The sequence below is a fragment of the Acanthopagrus latus genome, chromosome 6 (assembly GCF_904848185.1).
Source record: "Acanthopagrus latus isolate v.2019 chromosome 6, fAcaLat1.1, whole genome shotgun sequence".
Taxonomy (NCBI): Eukaryota; Metazoa; Chordata; class Actinopteri; order Spariformes; family Sparidae; genus Acanthopagrus; species Acanthopagrus latus.
The window spans coordinates 21,520,964-21,545,681 of record NC_051044.1 but is presented as its reverse complement, the minus strand read 5'-3'; the positions used below and the strand labels follow the sequence as shown (position 1 = coordinate 21,545,681).

The 24,718-nt window shown below is 43.1% G+C and overlaps 3 protein-coding genes across 9 annotated transcripts in view; all 3 read left to right on the top strand.

The window, feature by feature from the left end:
* The first annotated feature begins 1,561 nt into the window (after positions 1-1,561).
* On the top strand, positions 1,562-5,424 carry LOC119021731 (keratin, type I cytoskeletal 18-like). Of its 2 annotated transcripts, none has more exons than XR_005075728.1 (7): positions 1,562-2,091; positions 3,452-3,534; positions 3,795-3,951; positions 4,069-4,233; positions 4,329-4,454; positions 4,724-5,007; positions 5,139-5,424. XR_005075728.1 is itself a non-coding variant. In XM_037102198.1 (7 exons), exons 1-7 carry the CDS (start codon positions 1,654-1,656, stop codon positions 5,176-5,178), a joined length of 1,230 nt encoding a protein of 409 aa, XP_036958093.1. In that variant the 5' UTR covers positions 1,563-1,653; the 3' UTR covers positions 5,179-5,424. The 2 variants fall into 2 exon arrangements, 1 of the variants encoding a protein (XP_036958093.1); XM_037102198.1 differs by having other exon boundaries at positions 1,563-2,091; positions 4,724-4,944.
* Positions 5,425-8,185: 2,761 nt separating this feature from the next.
* On the top strand, positions 8,186-19,184 carry eif4ba (eukaryotic translation initiation factor 4Ba). Of its 5 annotated transcripts, none has more exons than XM_037101549.1 (15): positions 8,186-8,314; positions 10,337-10,480; positions 12,612-12,817; positions 13,248-13,364; positions 13,537-13,591; positions 13,700-13,840; positions 14,238-14,369; positions 14,530-14,697; positions 14,988-15,276; positions 15,396-15,484; positions 15,690-15,951; positions 16,060-16,097; positions 17,843-17,972; positions 18,402-18,474; positions 18,736-19,184. In XM_037101549.1, exons 1-15 carry the CDS (start codon positions 8,302-8,304, stop codon positions 18,811-18,813), a joined length of 1,935 nt encoding a protein of 644 aa, XP_036957444.1. In that variant the 5' UTR covers positions 8,186-8,301; the 3' UTR covers positions 18,814-19,184. The 5 variants fall into 5 exon arrangements, with proteins under 5 accessions (XP_036957444.1, XP_036957443.1, XP_036957445.1 ...); XM_037101548.1 differs by having other exon boundaries at positions 14,985-15,276; XM_037101550.1 differs by lacking the exon at positions 17,843-17,972 and having other exon boundaries at positions 14,985-15,276.
* A 3,747-nt stretch (positions 19,185-22,931) lies between these two features.
* The window catches only part of LOC119021825 (tensin-2-like), a 30,666-nt gene continuing 28,879 nt past the window's right edge, over positions 22,932-24,718 (top strand). For both annotated transcript variants that reach the window (XM_037102343.1, XM_037102342.1), the window contains exon 1: positions 22,932-23,355. In XM_037102343.1, the coding sequence (XP_036958238.1) occupies positions 23,233-23,355 (123 nt within the window). In that variant the 5' untranslated portion in view covers positions 22,932-23,232. The remainder of the gene's footprint in view (positions 23,356-24,718) is intronic.

Here is a 24,718-nt window from a genome sequence, read left to right as displayed (position 1 = left end):
TTGATTGTATTGTGAACAATGTGCTATTGGCTTACTTTCCAGCGTGCATCCAATCTCTTTTAGGGTCTTCTGGGTATATTGGGTGGCCTTATAGGTTTCATTTTACAGTATGGCAGGTTTTACTGTTACCCTTTTGTCTAATACTGTGACTGCAACAGTAAACAAGTTCAGTTTTAGCTAGTAATAGCTCTCTGAACGCAGCTAATATAATTAACAGTACAACATCATAAATGGGATATTTCCTTCTCATTAATTTTGCACTTAACCGTTAGCTAACATGAGCATTCAGCTGCACCCAAGCTAACACTTCACAGTTTGATAACATCCAGTGAGTTTCACTTACAGGTGACGTGTCTCAGATGAGTGCTGATATTTTAGAATCAATTCACGCCATTCCTATCATATCCTGTAACACCATCACACGGAAATGTTTGCTACGGAAGGGGTTGGCTGTTGTCAGACGCTAGCTCATGGGTTATCAAATATGTTGTTTCACCTTGAAATATGGCCCAGTGTCACTCCAGACTTCGCAATCCACTGTTTTTTCAGCTGCTTATTGATCAGGAAGCGGTGAAAGGAGCCTACAACGTTTGAGCTTCCTACCTTGAGCGTGGGACAGATATAATTTCTGCTGTGCACACATTTATTTACACTTCACATCAGTGAAAAGAGTGAAATACAACATCAGCTAGCCAAAAATTACATTAATGGTTATCTTGAGCGTTGTTAACACATTAGTATCAGCCAGATAATGACTAGCTTGGATAGTGCTAAACTGTTAATTTAAATATGTACGAGATAGCTCATCACTAAATTATTAAACACTGTGAATTGTAATGGATTTCTGTTTGTGGAAGGATGTAAGTGGACATGCTAGGAGAGAGTTTAGCATATTGCCCTAGTCTTATTTAAAAAGTCTTATTTAAGAATATAGACCCTTTAAGAAAACATGCCCTCTCTGTTTTAGCTGAAAGAGTCCGTACTGCTGCAGCTGCTCTATCTCTCCTAAAGTTTGGTCTAGATACGAAGGTTGGCACAATCTGTTTATTTTGGGGCCTGGCTGACCACAAACTTAGAAACTATGCTGCAAATGGAGACATTATGCCTTTTATGGGCAAACCAAAGGAATTCGGTTGCATGCTTACAAAGTAAACCTCAATTTGAAGACAATATTTTGCCCTTCAACTTTTCTCTTGTTTTTCAATTGTACTCGAGCCATTTCTGCTGCATGTACTTAAACCCGAGCAACATGTTTATTACTGCTCTCTTTGTCGTGAAATGTGTTTTATGGGATCTCTCTATCGCAGTAAAACAAACTTATTTGCTGAAGTTAATCAAGTCTGAATGTTTTTCACAGGAGAACAATGCCTCCCACATTTCCTTGGAGACAGAAAATACACTGACAATGAAAAAAAGGGGAACATGAGAGTGAATGAGAGCCTTAGGCAGAGAGAGCAGGGAGGGGGGGAAGCCGGAAAGGAGGATTTGGGCGATGCTGAAGTGGGCAGGGTCTGAGAGACCAGCTGTGATTGAGGGAGAGAGTATAAAATCCCCACTTCCCGCTGCCAGCGTCACTTTCTAAGCCGGCCAGCAGTGAGCCTCCACATCTCATCTTTCAACTCACTCTCTGTCGTGCCTGAACTTCTCCTAAAAATGAACTTCAGCAAATCCAGCATGCAGCAGATACCATCCAACCGCATCTCCTTCACCCGCTCCACACCCCAGCACCGTGCTGCCAGTGTTTTTGGTGGTGCTGGTGGACATGGGGCCCGCATTTCCTCTGCCTCTGTCTCGTCTCTGCGATCCGGCGCCCCAATGACCTCTTCGTCCTCCTTCAAGCTGAGCAGCGGGATGGGACCTGGTTTTGGTAGTGCATCCAAGACCGCTGGTAGTAGTGTGATCATGGGCAACGAGAGGGGAGCCATGCAGAACCTGAACGACCGCCTGGCCAACTACCTGGAGACAGTGAGGAACCTGGAGCAGGCTAACAAGGACCTGGAGGTGAAGATCAGAGAGGCTCTGGAGAAGGGGGGGCCTGACATGAGAGACTACAGCAAGTATGAGCCCATCATTGACGACCTGCGCAGACAGGTAAGCAAGACACTGGATAATGATCACTGAAATAAACAGGCGAAAGCTGAGTTTGAAAAAATGTGAGAGATACGAGTGTTTAAATGCTTGACTCTAACGTGAGAGTGCATCAGTGGGTGCTTGTGATGGCACTCATCATCAATCACAGAGAATATTTCAGTTCAGATCTACTCGTGGCAGTGAGATCCATCAGGGTACGTGTTATTCATTCAGTGACTGAGAGGGCTGACACAGGCACAATTTCCTTTGTGCATGATCAGATTTCTCGCTACAGAATGAAGGGTGTGGTTGCTGAACTCTAACCCTCCCCCATAAAAAGTTGTTCATGCCACCAAGTGGCCAGAACTTCCTCCGATGAATCACGAGCATGAGGGTAGCATCATGAGAGACGGACTGAGCAGCTCTCACACCGCCTTCACTGGACAAAAGGCATTTCCAAGTGGTCCTGCCTGTAAATTGTGGTTCTGCAAGCATTCTCTGGTGTAGGAGGGCCTCAATGTGAACCAGATGTGTGGTAATGACACACACACTCACACAAAGGGTCTTGGACTGCCAGTGTGAGTGTGTGTGTGTGTGTGTGTGTGTGTATGTGTGCGCAAAATAGCTGCGTGTGAGCGCCCTGCTTGTATAACAATCAGCTCCAGTCAGTAGAGTCAAATGTCACATTCTTCTGCAGACCCCAGATCTTCAATGTCACATAATGACACATTGATGGTGGCACTGTCATTTTCTCGACACATAAAGGAACAAGTATTCCCCCTTTCACCCCCGAGACAGGATATCAGAGATACATTAGAAAGTAGTGCACTGTAAACACACAAACACACTCACGCACAAGGAATTTTTGCAACCCCTGAACACATAAACACATGTATACCGTTCAAAGAGAAACGACAGACGGATATCGTGCAGCTGGGGGAAAACTGGAGAGAAGAAAACCGTCCCTGTATGACTTATTCAGACAGGAAACACATTTTTCCAACAATGCTAAAACAAACCAGATTCTGTGTTGGCACGGGAAGATCCCTTCTTCCTCTTCGTCAGTCTGTGGTTCCTCTTTTCTCTGAATGTTACTATGGATTCAACCGTGTTGTGGCCACGGTGTGTAATCTAACTCTGTGGTTTCTATTATTACATAAGGGAACCAGTAATTCAAATCATTCTGTGTCTGCGTGACACATTGCCATCTCACAGCACCTCATGATTGGAGCTGACCAGTTAGGAATCGAAGGAAGGGGCTTTTGGTGAAGCAATAAAATAAATGTTCCTTATAAACCAGAGAAAATTAGGAAAAAAAGAAACGATCTATTAACTCTTCTACTTGTCACAAAATTTCACGCTTTTTCCTCTTTTTGCCCAGATCTACGACAAGATTGCAGAGAACGCTCGTTTCGTCCTCCAGATCGACAACGCCCGTCTTGCTGCTGACGACTTCAAAGTAAAGTAGGTTGTTTGAAGTGTAATTTCAGATTCATTTATGTCGTTTTATATATTGATCTAATATGAATGAGGCACATCAAAGCAACTCATCCACATCCCGTACAAAGGCAGACTTGTTTTGAGTCAAAAGTTCTAAGCTTTGCCCATGCACAGTTTCTTCAGTGCATGCGGTTGACATTATCTGATAGAAAAAGATGTCAGCAACAGCAATTTTGCATATGTAACACTTCTCTCAATCTGTCTGTGTCCTTGCATTCCTCCAGGTTTGACAATGAGCAGGCAATCCGCCAGTCTGTGGAGGCCGACATCGGCGGGCTGAAGAAAGTCATAGATGACACCAACATGACCAGGATGAACATCGAGAGTGAGATTGAAGCCGTGAGGGAGGAGCTCAGCTTCCTGAAGAAGAACCACGAAAATGTAAGTTCACAGTGTTTCTGAGTCAATCATCACACGTTACCGTCTTACAGCAGCTGTCAAAAGTCACACATCCTGAATGTTTTGGGGGTTTTTTTTTGCTCTTTTTCTGTCATATAGGAGGTGATGGAGCTGAGGAATCAGATCTCCCAGTCAGGCGTGCAAGTGGATGTTGACGCTCCCAAAGGTCAGGACCTGTCCCAGATCATGGAGGAAGTGAGGGCCAACTATGAGAAGATGGCTTTGAAGAATGCAGAGGACCTCAAACGTTGGCATGAAAATCAGGTAAATTCAGTCCTAACAAGGGGAATTCGTTTATAAATACATTTACAGGAAGTATCTTTTCTTGGCTAACACCCTTTTCCCTGTCCCGGCATCAGATTGCGGATGTGCAGGTGCAGGTCTCACAGAACACAGAAGCTCTCCAGGCAGCCCAGATGGAGATCAGCGACTTATCCAGACAGATACAGACCCTAGAAATTGAACTCGCATCCCAACAGAGCTTAGTAAGCATGCATTTTACATGTGCTCTTTTTTTTCTTTCTTCATTTTCATTTTACTCAAGAACAAGATAGAATAAAATCCTTTCAGTACCTTGACCATTGAATAACACCCACACAGCATTTTTGTCATTAACTTTTTGTAAAACAGCAAATATTCCCCTGATAAACTTTTTCAGAAAGGTTCAAATTTTTCCCATGTGCTCCAAAATTAGACCTTGCCTATAAAAGCTCTCTGGCATATTTCTGATTCCTCCTTTCCAATCCTTTATCAGAAAGCCTCCTTAGAGGACACATTAGGCAACACAGAGCTACGGAACAACATGGAGATGGAAAAGTACAACGGCATTATCATCCATCTGGAGGAAGAGCTGACCAAACTGCGCGCAAACATCCAGCAGCAGACGCAAGACTACGAGGTGTTGCTCAACATGAAGATGAAACTGGAGGCGGAGATTTCCACTTACAAGGGTCTGCTGGATGGAGGAGACTTCAAGTAAGAGTTATAAAGAGGTGGAGGAGAAAAACAGATCGGGGCATGGTGATGATGGTGGTAGAGGTGAATACTAAAATCAATTGTTATCATGGTTTGCATGGTCAAGTATAACAGCAGTATGAAGTGAAGCAGAACTTCCAGTCAGATCAGATGAATGTTTTCAATTTCACCGTGTTTGATTTGTGTTTGTGCAGGCTCCAGGACGCACTGGATGAGCTGGCGGCCACAATCTAATTTGGAACAAAGAGCCCGGGACCATCCCAACAATGAAAGCAGAACAACCCACAACTAGAAAAAAAAAAAAATCCATGCTGGTCCAATCAACCACAGCCAGTTTTGAATCAAGACCACATAGGGTGTAGACCACATGATTGAAGCGGTTCTGAAAACAGGCACTCGAAACAACAGGGCTGTTTCATAAGCAACCACTGCCTGATCTGACAGCAAAATAAAAATGAATAAAACCACTTATGACCCCCACTCGCGGCACCTTTGCAGTTGTTTTTGTTACATAAGAAGAATGAAACATGGTATATTTTGTCATAATTTGTCACGTTAATTGCACTATCATAGACCTGGCCACTTAAAAAATGAAGTTTAAAGGAATCACAAGACTTTGATGGAGAGATTATTAGCTCTGTTGACAAACAAGCCACACCCCAACATGGGAATGGCTGACAAACTTTAGGATTTCACAAGATGTCTGAAGTTGAGTTAGTTGATGTTTGGCCACTAGGGGGCAGAAGAACTGTTAAACAGGCCAGGAGAAGCACAGTCTTTAAATATACATCTGAATCATTTTTCTGTCCCTTGAACTCTGGGTTGGTGTTAGTCAAGCTCCTCTTGTTTGCAGCTTTAGACTAAGTTATAATGTGAAGAATGTCTGTTTATACACATCGTCAGTTCCTTTTAAATACTCTCCATAACTCAATATTTGAATAATCTATTCCCTTTAATTTGTTTATACCCCAAACAAAGGCTATACTTTCAGGTATTTGTGCTTTAGCTGCTGATAGCATTTCCATGTAATAATACTTACAGAATGAAGATGAAGAGTTTACATAAGTAAGGATCGATGAACTTTATGTTTTATTAACTGTGCAACGGCATATAAAGTTGAGTTAACTTTCACAACTAACACCAAAATGCTGTTCAAACATTTAAGATTTACTCCAAAAAGAGCGTACGATCATATAAGCAACACACTGTCGTAAATGCAAATCTCAGGTCTGAAACAATTTGTCAGACGTAATGTAGGTGCTAACTACAAACAAAACTCATTATGTCATAACAACGTTATGTTGAGAAAACTGGTATGTTGAGGTAAACATGTACAGTGCCTATAAAGCCATTCATCCCCTCAAATGTTTGCCCCTTTTATTGCTTTTATAAATGGATCAATATGCAAAAAAAAACCTCTGTAATGTTAAAGTGACATCAAGTTCTACAAAGTAATGTGAATTAATTAAAAATATATCATGTTAATAAATAAGTGATTGCGCAAGTATTCACTCCCCTCAAGTATTTAGTAGGATAGGTCTCAGTCAGGCTTACACATCTGAACACTGCAATTTTACTCCATTCTTCCTTGCAAACATGCTCAAGCTCTGTCAGGGTGCAAGGGAATCATGCTCTTTTCAAGTCCAGGCACTCATTTTCTAGTGGATTGAGGTCTGGGCTTTGTCTCTTCTCTCAAGTTGTAGTTGCCTTGCAGACTGAATCTGGTTGTCCTCCAGGAGGTTTTCTGCACTCATTTTAATCTCTACCTTTGCAAGCCTTCCAGGGCCTGCTGCTGTGAAGCATCTTGACGGCATGATTCTGCCACCATGGTGGAGATGGTGTGCTTGTTGTGGTGATGTGCAGTGTTTTCTGTCTGCCAGACACAGCGCCCAGTCTCATCAGACCAAAAAACCCTCTTCCACTTGACCTTGGAGTCTCCCACATGCCTTTGGGTGAATTTAACAAGTTTTCTTTAACAGTGGCTTCTTCTTTGCTGCTCTCCCATAAAGCCTTGACTGATGAAGAACCTGGGCAACGGTTGCTGTCTGTCCCATCTCAGCTGCTGAAGTCATATGCGTCTTGGTGACCTCCATCCTTAGTCTCTGTCATATAAAGATGTGTAATGTGCCTGCCCATTACTAGTTGTTTTACGGTAACACAGCGAGCAGTGAAACCTAAGAGACTGGGAGAGCGTGGATGTTCTCATAAGTATGCATATGCGACTGCTTCCACGCTACAGAGTGTTCATTCAAATATAGCTCTGGCTAAATGTGTCAAGCCTCCAGTCCAATAATTTACAGTCTCCTTCTGGCACGGTCCCTCGGTTTGTGAGGATGGCCGGCTCTGTGCAGATTTACACATGTGCCACATTCCTTCTATTTCTTAATGATGGATTTAATTGAACTCTGGGGGATGTTCAGTGACTTGGAAATGTTTTTGTATCCATCCCCTGACTTATACTTTCCAATAGCCTTTTCAGGGAGTTGCTTGGAGTGTTCTGTTGTCTTTATGGTATAACTGTAGCCAGGAATACTGATTAACCAGTGACTGGACCTTCCAGGCAGTAATTGTGAAACTACTAGTACCTGAACCTAAATCAGTCACTTTAAAGAGGGTGAATACTTGTGCATCGCTTATTTTAAACAATGTTATTTTAGTTAATTGATATCACTCTGTAGAAATGTTTTCAAGTGACTTTTTCTTTTAAAAAAAACTTTTTTTATATTAACCTTGATTCTATCTATAAAAGCAATAAAAGGGGAAAACATCAAAGTGAGTGAATAATTTCTATAGGCACTGTATGTAAGGCTATGATCCTATAAGCTCTCACTGAGGTTACATAGTGCAGAAACAAGTGAGGGGGGTGGAGTAGCTTAGACAGAGACACCATTCATCCTGTGACAAAACACTGTACCATCAACATGATTTTGAAGCTGTCGTTACATAAGTTAAAACTAATACATCAGGAACTTTTGGAAATTATTAGCTCACAATTAATGGTTTTGTATTTTGATGAAAGAAACTGAAAATATCTCAAAGACATTTTTTGTCCCCTCAAAGTTTAGCAGTCAAGCGACAAGCCAGTATTAGATTAAACATTAAAGGCTGCAGGTTTGTCCAAGAAGTTCAATATCTGTTATAAACAGAGAAACAGATGCTTATGAGTAAGAGGTGGGGTTAGTTCAGTGAAACATACATGAGAAACTTTCATTCAAAGGAAACGTCAGTCAATGCAGTTGAAAGCAGATGTGAGAAAACAAACAAGGGAGGGGACGGGCCCGTGAACGCCGATGCGCGCTCCCGATAATAAACCTCTGACGCCTTCATCCGGGAACTACAACGAACTCGCTCTCCAACATGGCGGCGTCAGGTGAGGTTTATGAGGGTGAACGATCTGGGTCGGTTGGGGGGAATTTCAGCCGGTTACACTGCAATATAATTATTCACATGAAGTTTTGGGGTTGTTAATGCCTCGTCTTAATGATTGGCGTCGGTGTCCGGCGCGTATAAGCAGGTTCGTCGGTTGTTTTGGCCCTGAAAATACGCAACTGCTGGAGGAAGGCGAATGAACGAAGCTACGACTTGCACAATCTGAAAATTTTAACCTACAGATTACATGCGGTCTGTCCCTGCTGGACTGTAATTGTGTTGCTCGGGTTGTCCGCTTTGGAATTAGCGCGGTATTACACGTATTGGACATTGTGTGACATGTTACGAAACGCTTCTAACTGCGCGCAGAGCTGGCACATTGTATGGCCGTAGCGGGGCTCGCCGTGGCGCTCAGAGCAGATAAGCATCGGGCGCAAGCGCGTTTCGTGGAGGAGGGGTTGGGCCGAGAAGTCCGGGCAGCCCGAGGAGTCTCCCCACGTGTGCAGTTAGACTACCTGGTTTCGGCGTTTTATAAAACGGTGCAGCCGGGCCCGTTTGGTCCTAAACACTTCCCCTGGCAGACTCACAACTTTGAGCCGTCCCATCCGGCCGGCCGAGTCCTGCTCCGATGATGGCGCACTTGGATCGTGGGCGCTGCGACGTGCGCTAGGCCCTAAAACCTAGCCCGCTAAGCAGGGATACTTCCCCCGTCAGCAGTCCTGTGCTGACTAAGCCCGCATCGGCATACGGACAAAAGCGACCTGCGTAGATAGCAAGCAAACAACAAACTGCGTGTTTAGCCTCGCAGTGAGAGTTGGCCCCGCCGAGTTAGCAGAAGTCGGGTCTGACACAAGTTAACGTTACGCAGCTCCTAGCTTGCTAATGTCACATTAGCGCAGAGCCTCCGGAGAGCTACTGACCGGACAGCCTGTACATTTCATGTTTTTGGAGGTTACAGGCAGTCGGGGCCAGCTTGTTAGGCCTGTTGATAGTAAACAATGACTGAGCATTATGCACAGGGCAAGAGTTGTAAGTGTTGTTGTCGCCCGTGCCGTGCTCAGTGTGTATGTGCGTGTAGGTTTTGTTACGATGTGTGCAAAGAATGTCCTGACAGCTGGGATTTTCACAATAAAGCTCACAGCCAGCTTTGTCGCTCCCCTTTTTTTCCTGCCACAGACCAAAACAAACCCAACCTGCTCTGTGAGATGAGCTGTGTTACCACCCTGTGCCAAATGTTTACCGTACCGGCAAGATAGCATGAGGAATGTTGTGCAACGGATAACTCATTGATTCAGACTTCAGGGTGCGCTCCTTGAAAATCCAAGCGAACAGACAGGCCCAGTGGTCTGAACATGCCGCAGTAATTGCACCTGATTCTTGGACCTGAACAAGCCTCTCCTGGCCTGCTGCACAGTGGCAGTTGTAGAGGCACACCACTCCCTGTGTGCATACTACCCAATAGGAAAATAAGTAGTTGTTTTTGTTATCACATACACATCGCAATCCCCTTATCTGGCTTGGCTGGACAATGTCTGGCACTACAAACACTGTTTGTGTCTGCGGAGATGCAGCTGCCCACATTAGTGGGAACGCACATGCACACACAAGACTGTGTTGTTGGTGTGTACAGAATGACTTTTTAAGTGGTGCTGAGTTTCACTGCTTCAATGACTACATGTTGGAGCATTCCACCGGGAGTTGTGGTCGAAAATGATAGCTGAAATGTATCAGAAGCCATCCTGACATAACTGTTTTGACACTGTAGTTATTAGGTTTGTGCACATCATCTCTTAACGTCCGGCACTGTTCCCAAACTCAATGTGTGTGGGTTGTTTAGGTATCTGTACTGTTCCAAGAAATGGCCTAAATGCAAATTAATATTCATTATATAACTATATAGTTGATACAGAAGGCTAGGGCTGTAAAGACTTCCCTGACAGAAATCCTTTAGAGCAACAAATCCATAGTCTAGCATGTTTCCACAATGACTGACTTTGTATTGTGTGTTCATCCCCTCTTTTAGCTAAGAAGAAGAATAAGAAGGGGAAGACCCTCACTCTGACTGACTTCCTGGCAGAGGACAGCCCTGGAGGCAGCAGCGTGCCCCCCAGCTACCCAACCAAGTCAACTAGCTGGGCAGATGAGACTGATGACCTGGAGGGCGATGGTGAGCAGAAATGTACACACATTGAATTTACTTAAGATGGAAGACACAGTGTTTGCAAGTTAAACTGTCTTTTGCTCAGTTTGTCTCGTTGGGCAGGACAAATGAAAAAGCATTAAAGAATGCAGTCAGACTGGTCGTTCCACCACTATTTGTGGCGAACTATATGTAAAATGAGCAGCAGCATTTTAGTTACACATGTAACTGTGCTGTGACTGAACAGTGTTGGTCTTCTTTCCAGGTCTGTAGCTGTAAAAAGTTAACAAGTTTACAGTTAAAATATGCCCATCGGAGGTCGTCTCATATGAGAATGAGACTTGTGTCCTCCAAATATAAATAATGCCCTAAGACAGCTATTATAACTAGTCTACTTTGGCACAACAATAAATGAGGAAATACTTTTGGAATGACAACCTAACTACGTTTGGCAAAACTTCTGCAGCTTATTATCGAACCGTTCAGCCGGAGGCAATGCTTTTTGCAATGTAAAACCTTGGGTCTGTTTCAGTAACCTTTGCCAACTTTGAACTTGCCACCGCATTGTTTTTGAAAAGAATCCACTAACTTGCCTTTGTAGAGTTAGGATGGCCTTTTTGAATATCAAATGAGGGTTATTTTCTGAGGTTCTAAACCCAGTTTGTGTTTACCAAAAATATATTTTCATACATTTTTTTTAAATCTGACCTTCTGAATACCCCTCAGATTTATCTTGTGAACCTCTGGAGGGGCCCGACCTCTAGGCTGGGAAACACTGGATGAAACTACCTAATAGTATATAAAATAATTACAGCTACAACAGAATTGATGCAATGTTAATAATCTAATGATAACAGATCAGTCACAGGGTCAATTTTCTACTGAGCAAGTTTTACTTTTGATACTTCAACTGATAATACTGTTCTTCTCTTTTAGTCTGATTTTGAATGCAGGACTTTTACCTGTTGTGAAGTACTTTAACATTGTTATTTTAGGGAGTTCCTACATGGCATGCCCCATCTGAAGCTAAGCAAAGTTTAATATATTTCATATTAGTTTTTTTGTATTGGTCAAACACTGGTTTCTAATGGTTTCTTTCTAATAAACCTCATATTAGGTTAGTCACTCAGTTCATTCTTTTGTGCTTTGTTCACACCCCTATTTGAATTATGTCGTATTGATGAGGAGTTGCCCCAAAAGTAGTTGTGCTATCTTACAATGAATATATGGTAAAAGTGCTGATGTAACCAAAATGTGACTGGAAGTGGCAATGATGTCTTAAACTGTATGGAGATAGTCTCGAAAAAAAGGTCTCACAAGATACTAAATGTAACTTCAGGATTGGTTTGGCTAGTTTCAAACCTATTACTAATCATTGATAGGTGGGTATATTGCAAGTTTCATCATGATATGAAGCAACTTTTTTTCTACAATAAAATATTTGACTATATCACAAAGTCTGCCACGATATATGATTTTAATCCGATACAGGGGCCTGCCATTGATATGAGATATCATATCCCAGTTAACACAATCAGTTAGATATATATCAGCTTGCAAAAACTGAAATATGATTTTATTGCTTAACATTTCAAAGGAAACGTGATTTTATCAATGGCTCCAGACATTTAAATGAAAAAAAAAAAAAAAAAATTTTAATAGAAAAAAGGCATTGTTTAGAAAGGAGTTTTGCATGGACAGAAACAATGACACAGGCATGCCACAGGAATTTCAAAATAAAGGTGTACCTTAACAATGGCAATGATATGAATCGATATATTCACTTTTCATTGATGCTATTTGATCATTGAATCAATATATTGAAGTGTGTGTGTGTATATATATTGAATATGCTTGTTTTGGATAACTTAACTTTCTGCTGAACAAGGGCATGTGAAAATGTCCAGTAATCTATTTGTCAAACTTGTTTCTTTGAATGGAACTTGGGCATTTGCTGTTTTGTTTTTCAATGTTTACATTTGTAGTGATACACACATTCTCCATCACGATTCATTGATGTGAAGTCTTAAGTTGCCATTTGCCTTTTTTGCCTTTGTCAAAATAAAAGAACTCCACGAATTATGAATGTTGTTCAGTAGCCAAAATCATGTATTTGGTTTGTAGTTATCTGAAAATGTTCCTTTTCTCACCTCACTAGTCTCGACCTCATGGCACACGGAGGAGGATAGCTTCCGGGCACCGCCCATTGACCGGTCCATCCTGCCCACAGCACCTCGTTCGGCTCGTGAGCCTAATATTGACCGGTCCCGACTGCCCCGCAGCCCGCCTTACACGGCCTTCCTGGGCAACCTACCCTATGATGTCACTGAAGACTCGATTAAAGACTTCTTCCGCGGCTTGGCAGTAGGTTTAGCAAGCAATCACACTGGCAGTGTAGGGTGTGTAACCTGCAGCATGTGTCGTACTGCAACACTTTGTTTTGTAGGGCAAGACAAACAGTGGAATCCAAGTGAAACTTTGTTTCTCTTTACCAGAGCTGTAAACAGTAACTCATCTGGCTATCTCAAATTTAAATCTCGATATTAAGTATTTTAGTCCACACTGACTTGGACTATATAACTTAACTGATTTGTCTCACTTAAGTTACTTGCATCAGTGCCGGTCACAGTCTTGACCTGGACATTTCTATGGAAGGCAGATATTGGTGACAGCTGTCTACTCTGACATTTCCTCCATCTCAGAGTCTACCCAGTTTATCTATATTTTTCTTTTGCATGCTACTCTTTCTTTCAAGGCTGCACTCTCAGTTTCATGTTGTTGTCTTTATCTCCAGATCAGTGCAGTGCGTCTGCCTCGAGAGCCCAGTAACCCAGAGAGGCTGAAGGGCTTTGGCTATGCTGAATTTGATGATGTGGACTCCCTCCTGAGAGCCCTCAGTCTCAATGAGGAGGTGAGAGGATGGCACAAGAACTTGGTTTTATATTTTTGCATGTTCAACACCTGAAGTAGAACAAAGATACAATAGTATGACTTTCCTTGTTGATTTGCACAATAAAATATTTTATAGAAATGTACACAGAGGAATTACTAAATATTTGTCCCCTCTCTGTTCAAACCAACAGAACCTTGGAAACCGAAGGATCCGTGTGGATATTGCTGATCAGTCTAATGATAAAGGTAAGTTTCTAACCTTCCTTGCTGTGAGAGCAAACAGGAGTATATCCTTCATCCTTCACAGTTGATAATTAAACTTAACACATCCTCTTGTTTGTCTTCACACCTCAGAGAGAGACGGAGGTATGGGCAGAGACAGGGGTGGACGGATGTCAGACATGGGTCCTGACAAGACAGACACTGACTGGAGGGCTCGGCCCACTGTAGAGGCTGATGATGGACCTCAGAGGAGAGACGATGCCTTTGGAGAGAGTGAGTCTTTTGTTTGTGCCTCAACATCCACACTTTACCAAGGATAATTCAGTGAGCATTTCTTGACAGAAAGGTACTGTTTTTTAACATTAGATCTTTAAGTCGCAGTGTAACTAGGAAATAACTACTCTCATGCCCTAGAAAAAAATAAGATGGGAATTATGTTATTTTAAAGCATACTAACTTGTTCAAAAGTGTCTTAACTAACCAAAACAAAAATGTAAAAAGATTTTCCCTGATCGGACTACAGGGTGTTGCTTAGATGTTCTTAATCAAAAATGTTGATTTGTCAGCAAGCAGTTATGCATTTCCTCCTTTTAAACTTTGTGATGAACAATCAGGCGAACAGCTCATTAGCAGAGGAAACAGAATTGTAACTCTATTCTGATTCTTACAGGATCACGGGACCGTTATGAGTCGGATCGTTACAGAGATGGGCCGCGGAGGGACAATGACCGCTATGACGGAGGAAGAGATCGCTACCGGGATCGTTATGACGACCGGGACCGCAGAGACTTTGATAGAGGAGGTGTGTTATTCTGCTTGTTTGGAACCAGTGGCCAGACTTGGGTCCACCCAGTTGTTGTTTGGCAGTAACATTCATCTTGCCCATCATGACCTAATCAGTGATTCCTCGAAATTAATTTGTCTAAATGATGAATATTTATCTTTTGCTCCTCTCCTTCTAGGTTTTGACTCTCGTGGTGGTGGTGGTGGAGGTCGTCGGGCCTTCGGCAGTGGCTTCCGCCGCGATTATGACGACAGTCGGGGTAGCAGTGATCGCTATGGGGACCGGGATCGATATGGCGAACGCGAAGATAGGTTTGAAAGACGGGATGAGAGGCGTGAGGAGAGAGGTGAGAGTTCAATATATAAACGCTGTCTGGTCAGCATTATTTAGGGACTGATGATCTCAGTTAAGGTTTTTTGAATGTTAGTGATTGGTTACGTTTGGCAATTAATTTGGTATAACTACCACAAATTCAATTAATAGACTGTAGTCATTTTGAAAGCTGAATTAGATTGACATTTTCACACTCTTAAGAATGTTTTTTTTTGTAAGGGGGTAGGGCTGGACTGTGCTGACACTATGGGAACATACTCACAGCCACTTAATTCCATTTTAATATTATCCTTCTCACAGCAGCTCCTCAGCAGAGACCCAAATTGAACCTTAAGCCGCGTAGTGTGCCCAAGGAGGAAGAAGGCAGTGGCGGCGGCGGCGGCAGTGGAGGCGGCGGCGGTGGCGGCACTTCCCCAGCTGCAGCTCCGAGCTCCGGCAGCAGGGCCTCATCCATCTTCGGCGCGGCCAAGCCAGTTGACACGGCAGCCAAGGAGAGGGAGGTAGAGGAGAGGCTGAAGAAACAGGAAGAGAGGCTGCAGAGGCAGCTGGAGGAGGACAAAGGCCGGGGACCTGAGAGAAAGCTGAGAGACAGGTCAGGGACTGACAGTTGATGAGTTTGTGTTGTGAAGTCACTTGAATTTTTAGGAGGCATTTATATTATTTAGGCTTAAATACATTTCAGATGTTTGTTTTTTTTCCAACAACTTTCAGGGATCCCAGCTGGCGCACTGAGGAATCTCATACTCAGCGATCTCGCACAGGAAGTGAGTCTTCACAGCCAGGAAGCACTTCTGGAAGAGGTAAATATGCAACCTCTTTCATTTCACTTTTTTTTAATTGTGTCTATAAAATGCTTTTTTCTTCTGCACCGGTAGCAAGAAAATACAGATTTTACAAAACAACCAAGACAAAACACTTGTATTTGTAGAATACCTCATCAGCTGGTAAAATAATTCACAGGGATGTATAACTGTACAAAACAACATTTTTTTTTTCATCCGCTAGGCTCCCAGTGTCGAGACAGCGAGCGCTCTGGGGAGAATGAGGTCTTCAGTGGGAGAGAAGGTGAGCCCTCCTCCCCTGGGACCTCCCCACTGCCCCCCTCTAGCAACTCCTCCAAGGAGCCCCTGAAGGTGATGCCCGCACCTCCCCCCAAGGAGAACGCCTGGGCCAAGAGAAGTGCAGCAAGCACAGGCTCCTCTGATGGTGATGGACGACCTCCGGTCTCTCCTGTGTCCCCAAGTGGTTCAGCTCCTCCCAAGCTCAGGTGAGAACACACTCTGTTAGGAAGCTTCACAGACAGAATTGGCTTGTAGACTCTTGTCTGTGTGTTTCCTCAGACCTGTTCCTGACTGTTGTTAATTTCTCTCTCTAGCTCCATAAATTCTGCAGATGAAAGAGGATCTGGGAAAGGTAAGTACTCTTACTGATAAGTGCTAGGCACAAACCAAACCATGAATAACAGGCCATGAATAAAACCAAACAAACTATGTCAACGTGGATCTTGCACGCAAATATTAAAGAACTTACATAAACAAAGAATACATTAATTTAAACAAAAAAGACTTAATTATGCATCCATCATTGCGACCATGGCGATTCCAAGAGGACAGCCACATCAGCAATCCTGTGAGACTATACAGGTCATTACACACAAAATTGAAATGATAGATAAATGTAAACCCTTTTTAGGGCAGCTTAAACTCTTTCTGTTTGAGGCTCGGCTCTAAATTGTCAGACTTTGCTCTGCTTTCATCAGCTTTCACTTTCCTTTGGCTCATCTTTGCTTAAAGCTAAGCTAACATCGATCCCATTTGATGTTAACGAACAAACAACATGTAGAATGGGTAATGTTATCTCAAGTTCATGTCAGTCACGTCATTACTTTAAGAGATGGTTGTGTGGGAATTTTTTTTTTGTCATTATGATTCATCACCTGGGCTCCAATAACTGTATATCATGACGGTCCAATAGTCTAATGATATTTTTAATATTTGTAATTGTCTGACGTTCACACCGACTATCATCTCCAGAACTTCAGTGCTAGCCTGGCAACAGTTCTCTACTCAATCTGTGTAGATTGTTGTTTTCAAATTATTTTGTAAACACACGGTTTAAAAATGTAAAGCCAGGTCATTGCTTTTAAGGTGAGAAATTATAGGGTGTAAAAAAAATTGTGATATCAATATATTGGCCAGTAAAAACACTTTTTGCATTAGCCTAAACTGTGGTTATCAAACAACATGTTATTGTCGAGAATAACATCACTGCACCAAAACTGTAAACATCACTAGAAATTGAATCATCTAAAATCACCCCAATCATCTTTTTCTGCCTAAAAATCTCTAAAGTTTTTCAAAGCATACAAAAAATATGCAGATACCGACAAATCTGTGATTGGCCGATGTCAGTCAATGATATTTGGTGGGGCTCTATTCAAAATTTAAGCTGTGTCCTTCTGTTTTTTCCTTGATTGTGGACTTGCTTGACAGCTTCAGTTGTGGCTCTGCTTCAGAAAGTTGCTCTTTAAAGCCATTTGCACACTTTCTTTTTATGGTGACCTGCACTGAAATGCTGATAGGGTTTGAGAGTCATTCAGTAAAGTCCATAGAGGGTCAAACTTCACTATACAGACAGGAAGTCAATTCCTTTACAGAGATTGTACAAGTTATAATAGAGAATCCCAGTGTTTTCCATCAAGACTTGCTCTCTTATATGAGGTCTAGTAGCAGCTGTTACTTTTCACACCACAACACATCTGTGTCATGATGGACATACTTGGCAAAGTGAGGCCGTGTCTGATAGGAGCAGGTTATGAGCTCATCTTCCTGCGGAGAGGATTTATTTAAAGGGGAGCACAAAAGTATGTCTCACATCATTGTTATACAAGTAATGACAGTCTCAAGCAATCTGGCTGAATGTGAAAACACTGAACATTTTCGTTAACTGTTGTCAGAATTGTTTTAGTAACTTTTGGCACACCTTTGAAGCCAGTATCAAATTTAGGAGCTCAGCTTGCATTCAAGCAGTTGCGCACCTCTCATTTGGCCCTCCATCAGTGACTAACACATTTTGAATCCAACCCAGTGGCGTTTTATGCTGCAGTGTGTTGTGAGTGTGGTCTACTGTCCACTCAACTGTCTGGCTTCTCCTTTAAGATGAGAACAAGGCTGACTGTGTGCGTCGGGACCGGGGGCCCCCACGAGCACGAGGGGGGCCTGCAGGGCCTGGAGCAGGGCGGGGCCGAGGAGAGGGGCCCAACAGAGACCGAAGAAAGGAGGCAGACAGGTCAGCCATCCAAAGCTAGCAGCTCCAGTTCTTTAATGAGACAGGGAGGACATTTAATGGGCATCTGTAAAGAGTGGCCTATGCTCAGTTACACAACCGATGACACCAGGAGTGTCACATTTTAATGCTTTACCTTACAGTCTTCATTATGGAGCACAGGAAATGATGAATTCCAGTGCTTAAACGTCAACGGCACAACATAAATCACATCTTACTTTTGGGAAATTTTTATTTAATGTTTTTCTTCTGAAACTGAGGACTGAGCAAGTGTGAACTGAGTGCCAAGCAGCTTGTAGATTTGCTAATTTCCAGATGATGAAAATGAGCAGAATTTGTGCTCCTATAGTTTGTCTTTTTAGCTGCGTGTTTAAGGATTCAGCGCTGAGCTCTGCTGATCAATTTTAAGCTTGGTGTTAATACTGATTGTAGGAAGGATAACAGAAGAGACCGAGACTCCAGACCACCTCCAGAGCCAAAGAAATTCGAAGAAACCCCAACCCCCGTAAGTGCATCACTGCCTAAATGTAGTCAGACTGATGTCACCAAAATTACTCTTCATTAAAGGCTTTCCCAAAAGCCATATTTTACTAGAAACATCCCTTTTAATAGTAGATAAACAGCCCATCATCAGTCATAGAATCATTAGCCCTAATGTTCTTACTCCTTGAGAAAACTGAAATCTTTTCTCTTAGGTACTCTACTTGTTTAGCATTCAAAGCTACTGTGCTGATCCTGGTTCTGTTTTTGTTTTCGCCTTTTTCAGAAGTTCAGCTCAGCCAGTAAGTACGCCGCTTTGCTAATGGACGGAGACCAAGGAGACGATGCAGAGGACGTAGAATAAAGGGGAAAATAACGAGACAAGGCCTGAAAGCGCAAGACGAGGAGACGACGAACGCAAAAAAAAATCTCACATAGCTTATGAAAAAAAACTTCGTACATGGAAGAGGCTCCTGGGAGGAGATCGCTCCCTCCCTTCTTTCCTCCTACAAACCTGTCCTTTACTTTCAAAATTCCCACCACCCCTTACCCCCATCCCCCTCCCTCCCCCTCCCTCCCCCCTTCCTCACCGTCAAGACTATTCAGGTTCTGAAGAATAGTCGCATACTGGACTTGTTTTTAAATGGAAAAAAAGGAGTAGCTGACATATGGCAAAGTGATGGATAACATTGAATTAATTGTAATAAATAAATGAAAAAGTGGGGAAAAAATGAATTTGTATATTTGTGGATCACGGGTGTGGTGAGATTGCATTATGAGAGGAGACCTAGCTTAGCAAGTGGAACCTGTTTTTGTTTTTTTTGACGTACTCACATACTTCCTAGGTAAAATGCAGTTATGGATTATAAGGTATTTTAGTTTGGTATTGTAGAGTTATTTTAAAAACAATCGCCAGGAAATTAGACAAGTCTTCCAATATTAACAGTCGTGAATGATGAGACTGGTTATTAATTTAGAAACATTTATCGATCGTATTTGCACCGTTCACCAAATCATTGATTGAAATGGTTCTACACTGATTCAGAGGGTATTAAGAGAGAGGACTGTGGAATACATAGACTTCTTGTATTTTGAGATTGACAGAAAAACATCCAACACATGATTCTCGCCCAGAGAATTCATTGAGTTCCATTACCATCATCCCCTATCACTGTACAGATGTCTCTTACTTCTACATCTTCTGATGAAACAATCAAAATACAGGCTCAGTGTTCACGCATCTGAAAGGTTCTCCACAAAAAATGTGAGTATTTGGGGAAAGTGTGGAGTAAGGTGTAAGGATTTCCATGAAGTTACATGAATTTGTCTTCCAATTGCAATAAATTGGGGTCATTATGTACATTCAAATAGTATGTGGTCATTGTATATGTATGCCTTACTGAAGGGATTCAAGGCTTGTTTATTCAGAGGTTAAAGTTTACAGACGAGCAAAACTGTCTTTGTTGCCTGTATAAACCCGACTGGGCCGTTTACACTGAAGTGACAGCGTGACATTAAATTCACTGTCAGTCACAGTACGGCAACTTGCATCGCTTTTATGTGCAAAAACAACAAAGTATCTCCCTTGTGTTTACTGTTCTTCCGGTGTGGTCTGTGAGACGGGCAGGTTCCACAGTATTTCTTCAGCCTCGACCTCCTGCTGAGGGCCGGACTCCTGGTGGCAGCTGGTTGGGATCCTGCTGAGCTGTGCATCGCAAACGCTCACGCACAAAAGCAAAGGGCACCCTCTGTGCCGTAAGACAGGACTCCTATAGACGCCTCCGTTGCTCCGTCAGTACACATCACCATACTTGAGACAGAGCGCCCAGAGTACCCGAATTCCCTTAATTCAGGATTAGAAATGGTTAAAGGTGTGTCAGGGTCATCATTGTGTTATTGCTCAGTTTGTGTTCAGCAGTGAGATCACCAGTAACATTACTGAAGTACTGTGATCAAGTACATTTAAGAAGTTCTACATGTTTTGACATGGTATGCTATCTAATACTCCACTACTGTCATTTGATCGCTTTAATGGCTAATTACTGCGCATAAATCCTCTGGTAGAAAATCCTGTTGCTGTGAATTAAACTGCTCACACGTGCATTAAGTAGTGTGTTGCCCAGCCCCCACCACCACCAGCTACAACTTAACATTGCTGCTGACACAGTAATGCATCTGTAGGAATCAAACAACGTAACACATAATGCTGAGAGGAGCTATTGCGATGCAGAATGAGCACTTTTGAGACTTTGTAACCTACAACTATATGTGTAATTCAGGACTTCTACTTGCAAGGAGTTTTTCCTTCTGGTAGTTTATTTTACTCAATGGATAAGTTCACTCAAACATGTAAATTCAGTCATTATCTTCTCAGCCCCATGCTGATGGGAAGTCAAGTGCGCAAAACATTTCTGGAGCTTCATGGAGCAGCATGGGGCTGAAAAGCTAATGACTGAATCTGAAAACTTCCTTCGATGTCATCAAAAAGACGGCTGCATCTCCAAGTTTACCCGAGTGTGTGTGTTCTTACTCACCCACACTCCCACCGCCACCCCTGTTGCCATGTGAATCAGCAGCTGGTCCACACAGGAGGGTCCTCCTTTCCTCCACTTCAAGTTACATTTCTGGGCTTTGCGTCACACACATCCCTGAGTGATGTATCAAGTGCATTGTCACATGATCGTGTGCTAATTTGATACATCAAATCTGTCATGGCTCAACACCACGCATCTGCTGATGGGACTGTAACACAGAGGCATTGCTGGAGTCGCTGGGAATCTGAACTTATCTCCTTTTACTAAGGCGCAACGATGGTTTGTCGCCTGATTTAGCCTCGCAGCCCCGGATTTGTCTCACATTAAACCAAAGGGCGCTTTGTATGGTCAAACATGGTTTTAGAAAGAGCTTATTGTTGGAGATTTTCCCCTCACAACCCCAAAACCTCCAGCTTAAAGCAGCATTTTGTCTGGAGCAGCCAGTCAGTTAGAGGAAATACAGTGTGTGTGTGTGTGTGTGTGTGTGTGTGTGTGTGTGTGTGTGTGTGTGTGTGTGTGTGTGTGTGTGTGTCTTACAGAGAGCGTGCTGTACTCCACTAAGGAATTTAACTAGGGGAGAAGCAGATCTGAGATTTAAGCACAGAGTCTGTCATTGTTTTCATTTCAGTGGAGAGGAAATCAGTGTGGGGTGTCATGTGTCCCATCAGACTAGCAGTGTTGAGGTGTAATTAAGTACATTTACTCAATTACTGTACAAAAGCACAATTTTGACGTATTTCTACTTGAGTATTTACGCTTTTCTGACACTTGATTCTTCACTCCATCACATGTTGGAGGCAAATACTGTACTTTTTACTACACTACATTTGTTTGATATCTTTAGTTACTTGTTGCTCTGCAGATAACATGCTACATCAGAGCCAGAGGAGCACAAATGACTGATTCACATAGTGCACAGTTTATACATATATGTAAATATATTTATAACTGACTTTTACATGACATTTAGGTATATTTAATATCAAAATACTTGAAGCCCTTTTACTCAAATATGGGTATAAGTAAAATAATATTTTTATTGATATCTTTACTTTTACTCAACTATGAGTTTTGGGCACTTTTTACTTTTACTCAAATACTGTACTTACAAACAACTTTGAGATACTTTGACTTCATTTATTTTTCAATTTCCCGCCACTTTATTCTTCCACTCTATTGTATTTGTTTGATGACTATAGTTTCTAGTTACTTTGTAGACTGTGACTGCATCAGAGCCAAAGTAGCACAGATTAGATTCTGATTCTGATCGGAAAAATGCAGAAATACCAGATCAGATAACTGTCCAGGTCGATAATGGCAAGTATACGGTTTAAGCATACCTGTACATATACAGTATGTTTGATTCCCTTTACTTGTACTTTTGTACTCTTGAAGAACAAAAACCCGGGGCGAGCAGATGGTTAAAAAGCCCTCGCTTCCTCCGAGCGAAGCTGAGAGGAGGGAGAAGTGGGATCAGGACTACAGTATGTTCACAAAAAGTTGGAGAGTCTAGAGGGATGACGTGTGTGAAAGGAGCTCTATCTAATCACTCCCCCGTGAGGAGGAAGAAGAGAGCGAGAGGGGCTGAAGCGAAGCCAAAGGAAAGGGGAAGGGCCTGACCATCAACAAGCCAAAACAGCTGCCCCCTTCTCCCCTGTGGAGAGACAGCAAGGGGAGCCTGATGGAGCGAGAGAGTGGGGAAGACAGGAGGGTCTGTGAATGTGAGAGAGCGGCGTACGAGACATTTGAGGGCCTGTAGAGGAGAGGAGAAGGAAAAGGAGAAGGAGAGGGAGGTATTGGCAAGTGGAAAGAGGGAAGGGGGAAGGGAAGAGCGAGAGAGAGGTGGCGAGTGCATGCTTTCAGGGTGAGGATAGCCAGGGAGCGAGGCACAGGGAGAGAGGGGGAGGAAGTGTGGAGGGTCCGTGCTCAGTGACACTTCTTGGAGGAGTTTGTAAGTGGAGAGGGGGGGGGGAGAAAAAAAGTCATCTGGGGTGGATTTCAAGGCAAGGGACACGAGCTGTCAGAGAGAAGGGCAGAGGTGTGAGGAGTCACCGGGGGGGAAGAGGGAGCATGTTGGAGAGGAAGACGTTAGCTGTCGCAGGAAAACATAAGGAGGCCCTTCAAAACATGAAGCGCTGAGAGGAGGAACACCATCTGGAGTGAAGGCACTTGTCTGGAAGGAGCGGATAGGTTTTTTGGAGCTGAGGATATTAAAGCTACGAGGCAACGGAGGGGGGACTGCTGGAGGTATGGGGTGCGTTCAAAGCACGAGCACTGGCAGGATGAAGAATCGTGGACCTGTTGCTGACACAGGAGGGGTCCCTGTAAAGGCGGACCCTGAGGTACACCCCGAGATCCTTCAACTCGCCGAGGTGAGTCAATAAGTTCTCCCGGGGGAACTGTAAACATTCTGGTTGCACATGAACTTTGCACTGTTGCATCCATTGGGTGCTCACACGGAACGAGCATTTTAAGTGCGATCATTTGTTGGAGCTGGAGATGGTGCTCGGTGTTTGTCCTTTGACTCAGCAGCGGAAGAAGCCAAACTTTAATGGTCCCTCAATAAATCAACCAAAGGAATCCAAATAATTGAACCGCCACGTTTCCAAATTAAATGAAGCCTTTGACTCCAAAGCAGTCCCCTTTTTCTTCCCTTACTAAATTTTCCTCCTCTGTATCTGTGTCAGCATTAAGTGGATCAGGAGCTTCTCGTGCTGCACATGCTTGCATACCAGAAGATAAACATGTGTTTTGCAGGTCCCTTTTAGACCTGCACCACAAGCATGAATGGCACGCACTCGTAATGTTTGTAGATTTAAGTAATTTTTATTGCGATGGCCGTATTAATGTTATGGTACTGGTTATGAAGGAATCAGTGGTAATGAGCAAGTGGGGGGGGGGGAACACAGACAGTGGTGGACAATCCACTTGTTAATTACGTCCTTGGAGGGTCAGGGGTTCAAGAGGAAGTGGTATAAGTTACTGTCCGGTTCCGACCTGCCGTCTGCATGTCTGCTGCCTCTATTTAGGAACACGTATGGATTTAGGAGCAAACACGCAAAGCCCCTGGAGGACTTTTTATAGAGACTAAAATAAAAAGTGTCTGTTGGTTTAGCACCGAGGTCACACAGCAGAATGTGTGTGATCTCACATGTCAGAGTAAATCACATTGTGGCCCACCGTGTGTCAGAGGACAAAGAGAAGAAAAGGAAATTGATTTCAAGTCGTGACACTTTATCTCAACTTCTGTTTTGCACACAACCGTACCTGGAACGTCACGTTATTAGTGTGATGTGAGTGTAGTCTGACACTGTGAGGTGAGTGAACCCCTGGAACAAAAACATTACTCAGATCACATGTGCCTCCAAATCCCCCAAAGCCCAGATTGTGTGTGTCTGTCTGAATTTCTTTGTGTGCGCGTGTGTGTGAGAGAGAGAGAGACCATGCCAAATTATGATAACATAGTCCCAACTGAATGGGTGGACTCTGCATTGGAGAGGAATGAAATATGTCATACATGCAAACAGTCCAGGAGTTCTTTCTGTGTGTAATCGTGGTGTGTTTACTTTTCTTGGTTTATGTCTTTTTCTCACACACACACTCACACACACTCATTCCCGCACCTATTTTCAGCATTTTCATGGCTGTTTAGAGGTGACACCCCCTGCCCATGCAGGTTATAAATAACCCGCCAGAACCAGAGCATACCCCTGGCTCGCCACCTGCTCCTGTCCC

Bases quoted from the DNA above. Each gene is read 5' to 3' on its own strand.
- eif4ba (XM_037101548.1), top strand. The intron at 10,481-12,611 runs GTGAGCAGAAAT...TCACCTCACTAG, and splicing joins TGATGACCTGGAGGGCGATG to TCTCGACCTCATGGCACACG. The intron at 16,098-17,842 runs GTAAGTACTCTT...TTCTCCTTTAAG, and splicing joins TGAAAGAGGATCTGGGAAAG to ATGAGAACAAGGCTGACTGT.
- LOC119021731 (XM_037102198.1), top strand. From the start codon at position 1,654: ATGAACTTCAGCAAATCCAGCATGCAGCAGATACCATCCAACCGCATC. The intron at 2,092-3,451 runs GTAAGCAAGACA...CTTTTTGCCCAG, and splicing joins TTGACGACCTGCGCAGACAG to ATCTACGACAAGATTGCAGA. The intron at 4,455-4,723 runs GTAAGCATGCAT...ATCCTTTATCAG, and splicing joins TCGCATCCCAACAGAGCTTA to AAAGCCTCCTTAGAGGACAC.